Source organism: Nesoenas mayeri, assembly GCF_963082525.1.
Source record: "Nesoenas mayeri genome assembly, chromosome: 15".
Taxonomy (NCBI): Eukaryota; Metazoa; Chordata; class Aves; order Columbiformes; family Columbidae; genus Nesoenas; species Nesoenas mayeri.
Window position 1 is genome coordinate 1,499,134 of NC_137559.1, and position 14,426 is coordinate 1,513,559.

General features: G+C 50.0%; 1 protein-coding gene across 1 annotated transcript in view; it reads right to left on the reverse strand.

Annotated features, from left to right (window-relative positions):
* The window catches only part of ADAP1 (ArfGAP with dual PH domains 1), a gene marked incomplete at its 5' end in the record, with an annotated part of 51,397 nt that extends 37,248 nt beyond the window's left edge, over nucleotides 1–14,149 (reverse strand). Inside the window, 3 exons of the mRNA XM_080353802.1 lie at nucleotides 3,703–3,794; nucleotides 5,464–5,594; nucleotides 14,065–14,149. Of these exons, the coding sequence (XP_080209928.1) occupies nucleotides 3,703–3,794; nucleotides 5,464–5,594; nucleotides 14,065–14,149 (308 nt within the window). The remainder of the gene's footprint in view (nucleotides 1–3,702; nucleotides 3,795–5,463; nucleotides 5,595–14,064) is intronic.
* Nucleotides 14,150–14,426: the final 277 nt, after the last annotated feature.

The following is a 14,426-nucleotide window of genomic DNA, read 5'->3' on the forward strand; positions in this document are numbered from 1 at the left end:
AGAGGGATTCCATATGAAGCATTATAAAATGAAGATGCTTCGAATGACCGAGCAGCCTGTCCTTATTACAGCTCGTACATTAGCATCCTGCCACGCCAAGTCTGAGAGCAGCTCCCGCAAAGCGTGCCCCGCCGCTGCAGCTGGCCAGCACCCGTGCTTGTCATTAGAAGCACCAAAACCTCTTGATGCTGCAGAACGTGGGTCGGCACACAACGGCACGGTGCCAGCGGTAACCGGAGGTGTCATCCACCGCCATGCTACCCGGGACTGAGAGCTGGGAACGCTTCGTGCTATTGCAGTGACTGGACTGCAGCGAGGCGGGGAGAAAGCTAAATATATATCCCTTTAAAAAGCAGCACTCCCCTGCTCTTGTTTAGCGTGTATTTGTTGAAAGGCACAGAGAGCCTCTAACCAGAGAAAGAAAAATACAACCTGGCACATCATCCTCGAGACATTCCCAACACACAATGTACCCACAGCTGTTTACACTGCAGCAGAGTCTGGAGATCTGTTACTGCAAGGGGTCACGTCTACCCCGGTGCGCCCTGCTGCCGCGGCAGAGACCTGGCAGTGCCGGCCCAGAGAACTCCCAAATCAGGGCATCCAGCCTGAAAACTGTCCCTGTGCAAAACAGCCACAAGTTGGTGAAGGGTTTGGAGGGGAAGCCCTATGAGGAGTGGATATAGTCACTGGGTTTGTTCAGCCTGTAGAAGAGGAGGCTGCGGGGAGACCTCACGGTCTACAGCTCCTCACCAGGGGAGCAGGAGGGGCAGGTGCCAAACTCTTCTCTCTGTGACAGTGACAGAGCCCAGGGAACGGCAGGAGATGTGCCAGGGAGCATCAGTGGGACATGAGGAAAAGGTTCTTCACCCAGAGGTGCTGGACACTGAACAGGCTCCCCAGGGAGGTGTCACGGCCCCAACCTGACAGTGTTCAAGAGACTGGACACCGTCCTCAGACACACGGGGTGACCTGTGGGGTGTCCTGTGCAGGGACAGGAGTTGGACTCCATGATCCTGTGGGCCCCTTCCAACCCAGCACATTCTATGATTCTAAGTTGGGTCAGAAATTGGTCTTCCAGCCACTTGCAGGAAGATTAGCCTTGCCTTATCCTCCCAAACAATAAATAAATCACAAAAGAGAAACAACAACAACAACCAAAAGAACCTTAACCCTCCCGGTCCTGGTTACAAGCCCAGCCATGAACCTCTCGGTTGGGCATCGGGAAGGGCTACGGATGGAGCGGCCGCCCCAGCGCCAGCGCGGTCCCTCTGTGCTCACGGCCGCGGGGCTGCGGCTGGAGCTCGGCCACCAAGGGGCACAGTGCCAGCGTGGTCCCAGGGCTGCGTCTGGAGCTCGGCCATCAAGGGGCACAGTGCCAGCGTGGTCCCAGGGCTGCGTCTGGAGCTCGGCCACTGCACCGCGCAGGAAGAGAAATAGCACAGCGGCAAAGCCTGAGCTGCATTATCAAAGGAAGCCAAACCAGCCCCGCTCAGAGCGAACCACAGACATCTCTGCCAGCCCAACAGCAGAAGGAATGAAAACACTTGTGGTTTTCAAGCTGAGCTGCAGGGCGAGCTTTCGCTGTCTCTCAGCCTGAGCTGTGCAAGGAGGGTTGGGTGGGATTTGCGCCCAGATCCCAGGAGCCCCCACGCTGCAGAGGGAGCTGCCCCACTTCCAACCGCGCTTCCCCAGCACGACCAAGGATGGGGCATGGAAAACAGCCAGGAGTCTGCTCCTGGGAAAGATTTAAACACCTTGCTATCAGATAGGCCTCTGCCCTGTAAGGACAAAACAAAACAGCAGCTAAGGCTGGAGTTCAACATCTAATTGAATTTAACTGTGACTTAGAAGTAAACTAAATTAGAAACCCCTAGGATGGTGTTTCTCCTACCAGTGATGAGGTGAATAATGTTGCTTCTCCATCCTTAACATCACAAGTACATGCAAGTGGCAAAACGGCACAGCCAGCTGCTGGGATTTTGGAGCTCAGTGACATAAATATGGTACTGGATCCTCTCAGGACCACGACAGGTCAGGAGGGTGGTCTGTTCACCACGGGCAGCGTCCACCTCCCAGCTGCTGACAGAGCCAGCAGCTCCTCCGGCCACCTGGGGAGCATGGAGAGACCATGGGACACAAGAAGCTAAGGAGGTGGACACGAGATGCTAAGGAGATGGCAAAGGAAATAAGCATGAATAACTCTCTGCCAAAAGAGAGACGTTATCGGTGATTTTCCTTCTGTAGATGCACCATCTTAAGAAGTGCAACTTATTTACTCAGCAAGATGCAAGAAGCAGTTGATGCAGGGGGATGAGAAGGATGCTAGAGCCAACTGCAAGGGGCACCCATGGGGATGTTGAGACACACATCATGAAACTGGCCACCAAATCCTGCAGTAACAGGGGTGATGTGTCCTTGGCCTGCCTGCTCTGCGGGTCAGGGCAGAAACAGGCAGGATTCTGTGCATGGAGACGGGTGGGTCAATGTCACACCAGAGGCTGCAGGAAAGTCACAGCAATCGTGTCATCTGGGTGTGGACAGACAGGAGCAGGTTTTGTCCTTGACTGTCACAAGGCAGGTCCCCCTGGCCACCTCCTCCAGGTTTGAGATATCATTTTTCCATGAGTCCTTACTAAATCACAGCCCTGACTTTTCAGATCCTTATCCGCACAACCACTTCTGAGACCCCATTTTTCCTTGGGAAAAATAACTCTAGCAAATTAACCACGACTCACTCGGAGTGCCCCTCCACAATACACAGCGGCTTTGCCACTCCTCAAATCATTTCTGCATTCGCAGGAAGCGAAGAAGCCGCTGCCAGAAGGTGTTTTAGATTAAAACCCAGATCTGGGAACACTGCATAAATAGATGGGGTTTTTATTGTCAGGCCAGGCAGTGCTACTCACACCTGGGCCTTCCCAGATTTACCATTTGAGCATTTTCAAATAATGGGTCACGGGTCTTTCGTCTTTACTATAAAAGGCTTTTTGCATGATGCGGGAAGACAATAACTCTTCCTAATAGCTATTACAAGATGACTAAAAACTATAGATAGACATCTCAAGGACTAGCATCTGTATTCATGACCCCTTTGGCCCACCTTCAGTATTGTTTGGGATTTGGGGAACACAGCAGAGCCCTCCTATTCAAAGGCTTGTATCTCATGCAGCTCCACTGGTCCTCAAAGTCTGCCCCAGCTTACTTGGAAGGTTTATGCTGTAGGAGAGACAGTATATTTTCCCATCATCTTCACAGAGGATATTATTTGCTACTTTGGAAGAAAAAGAAAATCCACCATGTTTGCACTAAACCCCAGTATTTTTGTATTCCAAGTAACCTGGCACCTCACACAGCAAATAAACAAGTTCTGTTTTGACGCAGGACCATCTGAAAAGGCAGAGGAAATCAATGGGTAGAAATTGAGGTTTCTGTAGCTTTACAAACTTGGAAGAGTCTGGGGAACAGACAAACTATTGACTTCCCTGCATCATCTCAACTGTGCTGATTAAACAGGAACCCACACGCAGTATAAGCTCTACCATATGTGTGCAGAAGAACAAAGATTTTTCAGAGCCTTTTATAAATGAAACCTCCTTTGTGGCTAAAATAAAATACGTATCGTGCTAAAATTTAAGGATTACAGACGCTGCAGCTGCACAAAAAAATAAATGGTGTTTACCAGCAAAGGTATTTACTTACTGACAGTCGAGAAACGTTGGCTTGTAATAAAACGGTGGCAGTTTGGATTCATATTTTGCTTTTGCTACATTGTTTCCATTCGAAGCCATAAACTGGGGAAAAAAGAGAAAAAAACAGAAAAAAAAAATGTACAATGTTAACAGTATTTTCCCTTGTCCTCTTCTGATTGTTGAAAGTAAAAAAGTTATTGGGATGGGGCCTCTGTTCTCTTACTGGGGTTTCCCCAGGACTGTGAACAGAAGGGATGCTGCAAAGTCTGTGCCTGCAACCCAGGGCTCAGAAATTAATACTGATTATTATTGCCAGGGCTACCCCAGCTTAATACGGTGCTGGGGACATGGGTCTGTGTCCTGATGGCATGCGCACGATCCCCACAGCAGCAAAAGGCAGCACACAGTGGCATTTCCCACTCACGGGCATGGGGACAAGGTCCCTCTCAGGGATTCCTGCACAGAAACTGGGCAACCAGAAGGCAAAACCCAACAGTAACTTGAAATCTCCAACCAGAAGGCAAAACCCAACGCTAACTTGAAATCTCCAACCAGAAGGCAAAACTCAACGTTAACTTGAAATCTCCAACCAGAAGGCAAAACTCAACGTTAACTTGAAACCTCCAACCAGAAGGCAAAACCCAATGTTAACTTGAAATCTCCATGTGTTACGGCTCCAGCAAGGTAATAGTCTCCGACAATACGCCCTTTGCTTTGGATCACATCACTTTTTCCAAAAGAATAGTTTTCTTTTCCAAAGCCAAGCCAGACGCCTCAGAAAGGAGCATTCAAAAGAAACTAATAAATAGATAGATTTTTTTAAATTCTGTGTGCTCCTTTCCTTCTGAGCTCTTATAAAAACGGCTAGTCGAGAACAATGCAAACAAAACCACCTATTTCCCTATTCATGCATTTTATTTAGTGAAAATACTTCACAAGTGTAAACCCCTATCCTTTTCCAGGCAGCCACACTGAATATGTTTTATCTTGTATCAAATGCCAAGCACACAAGCATAACAAACAGCTAAGCTTTACTTTTTTGACCCTTCAGTTACTTCTCATTATTTTTACGGTTTTGAGCTTCTCCGGTTTGCATATTCAATCTATTTAAAAAACAAAGATCACGGAAGGAAAAGCCCATGCAAGACAAAGGTTTCCTTTCCTCATAACACACAGGACTCCATGGGCTGCGGCTTTCAGACAAACCTCAAACCTACAACATCCAAGATAAAGATCAATGACTGGTATCGTTCTTCATGCCTATGAAGACACCAACCAAAGCGTATGGGTTTCCTGGGTAGCCTTGTCTTTAGCAACATCACGCAAAACTAGGCAGGGGTGTTGCATAAATAGAGGGAATTTATACCGTGAGGGTTCAGTTCTTCAACATGCAAGTTCAAGAGTCTTCAACACGAAGTGGAACAAAGCCAGAAACAGCTGAGCTGGGCAGGGGCAGCAGACTAGAGGTTTAGTCTAGTCTACCATCTAGTCTAGGCTGGAGGTAACATGAGCAAGAGAAAGCAATTCATTTAAAATCAGTAATTTCTACACACTCTAATTCATGTTTTTACAGGTGTGGGGGAAACCCTCGCAACTTCTTCATGAAATGGCTCCTCCACTTTTCCGTTGGCATCATGGACCTCATTCCGAGTCAGGAATTCTCTAGACATACTTTCTGAAATCATCTTTAGCACGGCCCCTGTTTCACAGCTTTGCTGATAAAACGCAGTGACCCAAATTCGCTGGTATTTCAAGTCTCAGGTGCACGTACCTCCACTTGAGCATCGTCCCAGTCATCCAGACGGACAGACTTCACTTTGCTGACCTGGGGAATATTGCGATGGATTCCTGAACAGTTCAGGCAGATGAAGATCCCCAGGCTGTGGGATGCCCAGTCCGGCTCTGAAGAAAGAAGCAAAGAGAGAATTGCACTTGACTGCTCTATTGATTCAGTGCGGGAGGAGGGAGACATGGGCCAGCTCAGCATTCCCTGGTTCTAAAGGTATCAAATAAATACACAAGCAAAATACAGATAGGACTTAGTTTATACTGATAGTTATGCCAATTACACTAAAAATCAACAGATTTGCAACCTCAAGTGCAGCAGTTATTCACAAAAACAAAATATACAGACAACTGCATATGCCCAAAACCTCCAAAACTCACCCCATGCTCACCCAAGGAGAAGAGGTGAGTGTCCACCTTTCATCAGCAAATCACACCCAAGCACTGAGAAACTGCAGAATTAAAACAAACAGCTCATGGAAAACACTACGCTGCTCCCTTACCTTGCTGTTCTGGGGTTTTGGTGGGTTGGGTTGGTTTTTGTGGGGTTTTGCTGTTATTTTTTGGGTTCGGTTTGTTTTGGTTGGTTGGTTTTGGGGGATTTTTTGTTTGGTGTGGTTTTGGGGGTTGGGTTGTTGTGTTGTTTTGGGGTTTGCTTGTGGTGGTGTTTGTTTTGGGGTGGGTTGTGGTGTTGTGTTGGGGTTGTGGTGTTGTGTTGGTTTGGGGTTGGGTTGTTGTGTTGGTTGTTTTGGGGTTGGGTTGTTGTGTTGGTTGTTTTGGGGTTGGGTTGTTGTGTTGGTTGTTTTGGGGTTGGGTTGTTGTGTTGGTTGTTTTGGGGTTGGGTTGTTGTGTTGGTTGTTTTGGGGTTGGGTTGTGGTGGTGTTTTGTTTTTCTGGGTTTTTTTCCTACAGTGGGAATGCTCCACAGATGCACTTTGCTGCCCAGCAGCACAGGTTCCATCCCTCATCCATCCCTCCATCCTCTGTGCCAGGAGGTTTCCAGCCCCGGCCTTACGGCAAAGCGCTGCCAGCGGCAGCTCTGTACTTTCTCTGAGCAAAACCACGCGCTGTTTACAGCCCCGAGCTGACGTCTCGCACAAAGCACTTCAACACGAGCCCTTCGCCTCCAAATTCCTCCTCGGCAGAGGCATTGCCCGCAGGACGGGGAGATGGGGAGGAACCGGAGGAGGGCAGGGGCAGGACACATCCACCAGTGTCCCTGGCACTGCCTCGCTAATAAAGCCCATACAGGGATCTTTGTTTGAACTCCGACTAGCAAATGTCAGCGTCTGCTGTTCCAGCTGCGCCCCAGCAGAAAGAGCTTCCGTGCAAGTCACAGGCTCAGCCACTAAATCCTCAAGACGGAGGTCCCCTCGCCCCATCCTCCCCCAAAACCCGCACGGGTGCGAACCCACGGCCGCCCCATCACATCGGGCTGTCGAGGGGTAAGGGCAGATCTTCCCTTCTTGCAAACCACCATAATCTGTTTATTCCCCCGCAGTAATTACACTAAACACTCGCTCATCACAGCACAGCAATTATTTATAAGAAGCGAGGGAACATGTTTTCTCCTGCTTATCCATATTTAATGGCCTGGCTGTGGCGGTGCAGCGGGAGCCGGCTGGCGTGGGGTGATGCAGCTCCTCGCATGGGGCACCGAGGTTTGCCCGTGGGGACTGTCACCAACCTCGCCCAGCACACCCCAGGGAAGACCAATTCAGTTCCCCAGAGGTGGTTGTGTTCAGATAGGAACTCAAGAGGTAACTGAATGGCCTCATCAGATGTGGTTGGGTGCCTACCGAACAGAGGAGCGCCTTCCCAAGCTGTTACAAGCCCCACCAGCCAACAGGAGCTGGGACCAGCAGCCACAAATAAAGGTGGTTTTTTCCTGTTTCACACGGTCTCCCATCTTTGTGAGACCCTGATGACTACAGCTCAGGCCTGGCAAATATGAAACCAAAGATTGCTGCTGGTTATTGGCAACAAAAATTCAGAGTTTTGCACGCTCATGCACATTTCTGTGCTTTAACTCCTCGCGTTGTCCTCTCCCATCTCTAAACACGTGGCAGTAACCAAGGTCTGGGACCTGCCAAACTTCCTACCACAAAACTATTAATAGTCCAAAGGTACAGCACTGCTGCCCCATGGTCGCCCAGGACCAAAGGATGCAAGATAGGCAAGGTTAGAGCATCAAGTGTCTTGCCAAAAACATCTATCTCTGACTTCCATGCAGAAAAATCGGGCACAAAGAAGGGTGAGAAGGTCAAGAGGAAAGGGCGACCATGGAGCAGCGGTGGCGGTGGGGAAGAGGGAGCCATGGCAGCAAAGTTTGGAGCCGGGTCTAACGCGGCCACCAGCTCCCGGAGCTCAGGGCAGCTCCAAACCTTCCCAGTGCAGTGAGATCTGCTCCAAGCAAAGTCCACCTTGCTGCTGGACACTCCAACAGCGGGAGCACGCTCTCTGCACTGGGCATCTGAGAACTTCAGTAAGTTTATTTAAGCCGTTCTATCTGCCCAGGGCCAAAAAAGTGCGTCAAAATGGCGATATATCATAATCTGGGTATTGCCCAAAAGAGATGATTTTTCCTAAACCTCCAGAGTTTCAAGCGAACAGCGGTGAAGCCTAATGAAAACTTTGCAGCACACCTAAGTTCCACACAAATGGCTTTATTGCATTATGTCAAGCCAGAAGGAATAAAGACTAACAAGCAACAAGGGGAATTTTAAACCAAATACACCATTCTGAGTGCAGAAAGTCTCTTATCCTTCAGCATCATTGCTCAAGAACAACCAACCTTCTCTGTTCAACGTGGCAGAGACCCCTAGTCACTTATAAACAGATTATGACTTTGGAAATAAAAACCTGATGCAACTTTATTTTACAAAATTCAGAAGTTAACTCCCTCGCCCAGCTCCTTTTGCCAGCACAAGCCCCAGGAAACCCAGCCTAGAGAATAATGAGCTCTGCAGCTTGAACCCAACGTTACCGAGAGCAAGAACAGCCCACAGAGGGAAAAACAAAGGCTGGACCCGCAAAAATAATAAACAAGAAGGATCAACATAAGACATAGGACAATTCATACAAACCAAACTAAGAGAAGATTGGAGGTGAGATGGATATATATTATATTCTGGATTCCTGTATCCAGAATATAAACATAAGGTTTCAGTTTGAACACCCCTAGATGCCACCAACCCAAGTAAATCACACACTGTAGGGCAGCAGCAGCTTCAAAGTAGCCACAAAACAAAGGCAACAACTCAGAGTCCCAACATTTACTCAGATGCCCCAGCTTCACCTTCTGCCTCAAACAGCAGTTATCACCATATACAGCACAGGACATTGCTGACCAAGACAAATATACCCACAAGAACATCGCCAATACATCCTCCAGCACACAAATCATGGCCAGACCCTCAACGAGCTGCCTGGCTGTGTCCCCACTACCCAATTCAAATCCTGATCACTCCCCCCTGTTTGAGGTGATAAAGACTCATTAGAGGGGAGAGCAGGACCCCTCCAGGTAGGCAAAACCTTTTCTACCCTGCACTGGAGAGGTAATTTGTGCCCTAGGATACAGGATATAATCATAAGGATTCAGTGCAATCAACACAAGCTAAAAAAGCCTTTTCTCTTGTCGCTCAGCTGCAGCTGATTTCCTAAATTCCCCAGCCAGGAGAACCTCATGTTCAGCACTGAAGTTCTGTTGCTATTTACTTTGAGGAAAGATTAGGAGGTTAATAAACAGACCTTGGTCATGCATGTTTAAAAATAACAATAAAAGACATTAAAACCGAAGCCAAACAGCCTCCCACCAACACTCCTCTCTAAGTAGGAACATTTTTCCGTGGAGGCACTGAGGTTGCCAAGGTCTTTCTATTGAGCTGCAGGTCTCAGCAGCCCCCTCTGCTTGCTGCCCGCAGCCCACGGCCGAGCCCGGGCACCCGGGCTGAGCGGAAAACACCAGCACATTAAACCTCCTTTGTTTCAAAAAGCCCTTTTTCCCTGCAGAAAGCAGCATCGAGCAAAACACGACTGCTATGGGGAAAAAAACCCTTCTTATTCCTCCACTCTGCTTATGCCCAGAAAGAAGGGCTGACAAATCCCCGGGGGAAAAAAAAAAAGAAATTAAAAAAGGCAAAAAGCAAACCAACAATATTTAAGTGCGAGGACAATGGAGGTGCGGGAACAAGTTTTCACTTTAAGCTCGGAAACGAAAAGCCCGTTTCACGCCATTAGAGCGACGAAGCTCTGGAACAGCTTTGCAGTAGGAGGTGGTGGGGGCACGAGAGGGAACGCGGTGCGAGGCTGAGCCCCATCGCTCGCCGGGTGACAGCACCAGCAGGACCCGATGGCTCCGTTGTCCTTCCTGCCTGTGCTTTTAGGACCGGCGTTTAGATATGAGAAGGTTGAGATCAACTCCTTTCCGTGCCCTCTTTAATCCTGAGCAAATCAAGCAATCCCCCAGCACTTGTTTCCCTCTAATCATCACCCTCGCTTCATGAAATCAAGGGGATGGAAAAGCTTCACCTGCTTTAGAAAGAAGATGCTGTGCCTGCGGGAGTGGTGTTTACAGCCACCTCCGCCACACACCACCCACCCTCAGGCTTTATATATAAACACTTACACCAAAATACCAAATCTGCTCAGTTCTGCAGCCCAAAGCCCCAACGCCTGCCTCCCCTCCACCGCGCCTTCTGCTCTTCCTCCACCCCACATCCCCCGAGCCTTGGGCACAGAGGCCGATGTCACCCGGGGTCTGTGTCCCAGTGATCCATCCCAAATAAGAAAGAGGAAAACATTAAAAACAAGCCACATAAACTGCTGCTGGAGGGTTTAAATCGCAGGATCGCTGTGATGGGATTCCCACTCCCATCTTCAGAGCCTCGCTGTCCTCCTGCAATGTAAAACCATCTCTGTGGAAACACAAGCCTAAGTCATAGAAAAATGGAGTGAAGAGAGAAATGCTCATGGTCTGGTTATGCCCTGAGATAACCATCTGTCTCGTGATGAGAGGAAAGATTGCCCGAGACAAAGGACCATTTAGGAAAAAAAAAAGAGAAGGCTGAACTGCCACATTAGTCTTGAAGAAAAAAGGATTATTCTAATACACTGAGAGCCATTACACACCAGCAATTCAGTGAGATTGCTCAGTTGGCACTTAAGCATTTACCATGCTGTCCTGGCTGTGCAAACACATCTCAAACCCACCAAAATAAACACACTGCAAAGCAGCATCTAGGACCCCGACTCCAGCACAGTGTGTAATGACAGGAGACATCGCGTCCCCGGTGATGACTTCATTACAGCCACTCCTGCCCCACAACGCAGTCTCAACGATGGAGCGAATGCAACCTCATTATTCATTACAGACAGGTGACATCTTTGGACCTAAACCTAAACATTTTTTTTTAATGTTATAATGTTAATGCTTTATAAGGATACAATTAATAACAAATATCATGAGAAGCTTTAAAACAAAAACAACCTACAAGTGAAAAATGTAACCTCGTAGGTTTTTTCTTCCCCACTCTGATGTCCAGTTTCTACTTCAGCATCCTTTCTGCATTCCCAGCTGCCGTGGCCAGGGCCACCAGAAGCCTGTTCCCCCTACCTGAGACATCCTCCAAAAGCCGGGAGCATTTTTGGAAGCTCTTCTTTTGCACAAGATCTTTCTGCCAGACGCGCCTGCCGGTCCCGGGCAGACACAGCTCTGACCTCCCTGACCATCGCACTCAATGCCACGGTCCACCTGGATGCGAGCACACAAACCACACATCCCGAACGCAGCAGACTTGCGCGTAGGACGTGGCCACTCGTTATTTAATCCTCAATCACAATTAGGTGGCAAATTCTGCCCAGACCCAGGAACTTGGCAGGTTTTGGCTAGATGACCCCCAACGCAATGACCCTACAGGGGACAAAGTCACTTCCACAGCCCTAAAGGAAAAGCACCACCTCCCCTGATGCTCGCGGTCCACTCTGGGGTTTTACTTTCACATGGTCACAGTTCAGCCACAAGGATGTTTGCGAGCCCTTTGGCATCAGGAGTTGGAGCTTTTGTTACACCAGCCAGTCACACCTGGGACCAGCTGTTAGTCCAGGGCTGTGGCTGCTGAGCCTCACCCAAAGGCCAGAGCAGTGACAGAAGAAAACAACCTGGTTCTGACAGCAGGAGAGGAAAACAAACCAAACTTGCACTGACTGTGTTAGTCACTTTAATGTGTGTATTTGGAAGCTAGCCGGGATTTTCACCTGTTATATACCTGACCCATCCTATCCTTTGTTACCCCTGAGCTAAACGGCCACCTCTTATGCTGGATCCTGAATTAACTGGGGTTTTCAGGGAGAGGAATACACCCACCTGAGCAGCAGCAATAATAAATCAGGGACCTTGACCTTTTGCTTACCCTCAGCTGTACCAGGTCAGCATGTAACAATACACACATGTGGGAAAGCACAAGCACACCCTGCTTTTCTCATCTTTAGTTCATTTCCTACCCTCCCTCTTCTTTCATTTGCACTTTATGTTCTCCACTTTGGTACTTTTCCTCTATATAGCTGTCCACCCAGCTCCAGCTGTCACCTTTGTCTTCTTGTGCATCCCACTTTTCAGCAAAGAACATATTTACATCCCATTCTGGAGGCTCTCTGGATGCATATCCCATGTTATCTCATACCCAGAAAGACCTGACCTGTCACACCTGCCCAGGATGAATATCAGAATTCATGCTGAATATTCTATGTATTATGTACATAGAGAAGAGATGTATCTTATGTTAAGTAGCCCAGGGCATCTCAAGTTCATTGTCACTCCCAGGCAGATGAACAGATTACAGCACCATAAGTAGTTCACTAAAGAAACTGGGTTGATGAACAGAGATCCAGTCCCAGGGAAGCAATGCCGTGACAGTTCAGAAAAGAGGCTGAATGGCATTAATATAGCACATCTTGTATTACAAAAGACACTGGCCCAAATTCTCCTCTTCGAGTTTCACATTCACTAAGACATCTCTGCATGCAAATGTCACCAAAAGCAAAAACCAGTTTTGTTGTTTTACAAGCCCATTTGGACCCTTTAACAACAACCATCGTTCCCTGATGTGAGCTATTTTACAGACCTACAGCCTCATCTCCATCCTGCTGATGCTGAGAAACTTCCCATTTTGCAGGGGGAGCCTGCAAAATATATTAACACACAGGGCAAGGGAGAATTACCCCATGGATCTGAATGGCATAGGCTTGGAAAGTCTTCTCTGGGAAGGAATAATTTAGACAGGCACTGATTTGCTGAACCCAAGCTGTGCTCAGCAAGGCACCTCCGAGGTGGGCTGGTCCAGTTACACAGCAACCACAGCCCCGATGGGTGGGCACCGGCAGCGCTGCAAAGCAGCTCACACTATGCACAAAGTTCTTTGTCCTTTCCAGCCGGGTACCCGGAGACACAACACATCCCAAAGTGAACTGCAGTGTCCCGACATGTAGATTAGGGACATAAAACCATCGGTAACGGTGCAACCTGGATGGTGGTATCCAATAGATTTTGAAATCCCAGATAAATCAACATGCAGAAAAATAAGGCTCAGCCGAAGTGTTGGGTTTACTTTAACCTATAGAATGACAGAAGCTGAAAAAGGACACGCTTTCTCTGCATCTCTTCAGAGTCATCCTGTCCAAGCTAATACAAATTTAGGCGTTTCTAGATTGTTTGTTTTGTTTTTTTCTTTTGGTTTTCTGGGTTTTTTGGTGGGTGGAGGGTGTTTGTTTGTTTGTTGGTGTTTTATTTGTTTTTTAAAAGGAAAGTTACTTGCTATGCAATTTTCTAGGGTTCTTCGCAAAGGCAGCTCCCGCCACACCACACAGCCCCTGCTCTGCAAGAGCAAAGGCTTCCCCGTGCTCACACCCAGACCCAGCAATCACCATGCAAAGGGAGAGGGAGATGCCCGCAGCTCAGATTCTCTCCTCTTTGTATATGAAAAGGAATATGGACATTTCATTTCATTTCATCCCCTTGCACAGCGTTAAGCAGTGGCCAGGCAGGCACCCATCGATGGCACACCGGTCAAAGGTTGGTGGGCAGGATGCCCACGGCAATGCCTCTGGTTCCCCCCATCTGTTTGCTCGCTGATAGGGCAGGAGCAGTGACAAAAGTCAGCCTGTTCGCGAGGGGACACGGAGGACAAGCCGCCTCCAGCAGCACAGGGCACCCCCCCGGGCAGAACCCCCATGCACCCGGGCTAACGCCACCCGGGCTGCACTGCAGACCGCGGGGACCTGCCGGGGATGACATCAGCGCTGCCACGGCCGGGCGAGGAGCTGGGCTGGGCCGGCAGGGGGTCCCTCAGCGGGGGCTGCTCCGCGGATACCGCCACAGCGCATCCCCATCATCCCTCCGCCCTGCCCCGGAGCATCCCCGCTGCATCCCCTTGGGGGCACGGGGGGATGTGGGGTCGGGCCACCCCTCAGCGGGGCACAGTCCCCGCCGTGCCCGGAGAGGGCAGAGCCCCCCGCCCCGCCGCTACCTCCGTGCGGTGCCGTGCGGGCAGGTGCGGCCGCAGCCCGCGCCCCCCGCCTCGCCCCGCTCTTACCCGGGGCGGTGCAGTCGGCGCACGCCGCGTTGCCCGGCCGCTGGAGCAGCTCCACCAGCGCCTTCCTGCTCCTCTCCTTCGCCATGGGGGCGGCGGGCGGGCGGGCAGGCGGTGCGGGGCTCCGCTGGGCTCCGCCGCGGCTAGAGCCGGTTCATGGCGCGGGGCGGGGGGCGCTGGCGAGGCGGGCGGCGCGCCCGGGCTGCTCCATGCGGCCCCGCTCGCCCCGCGCAAGGTGAACGCCCGGGGGGGCCGCGCCGCCGCCGCCGCCGCCGGGAGGGGACGCGCCGGGGCGGTTTCTGCCCTGGCCGCCTCCTCGTCCCGCCGCCGCTGCTGCCGCCGGAGCCGCCCGCCCGGGCAAGGCG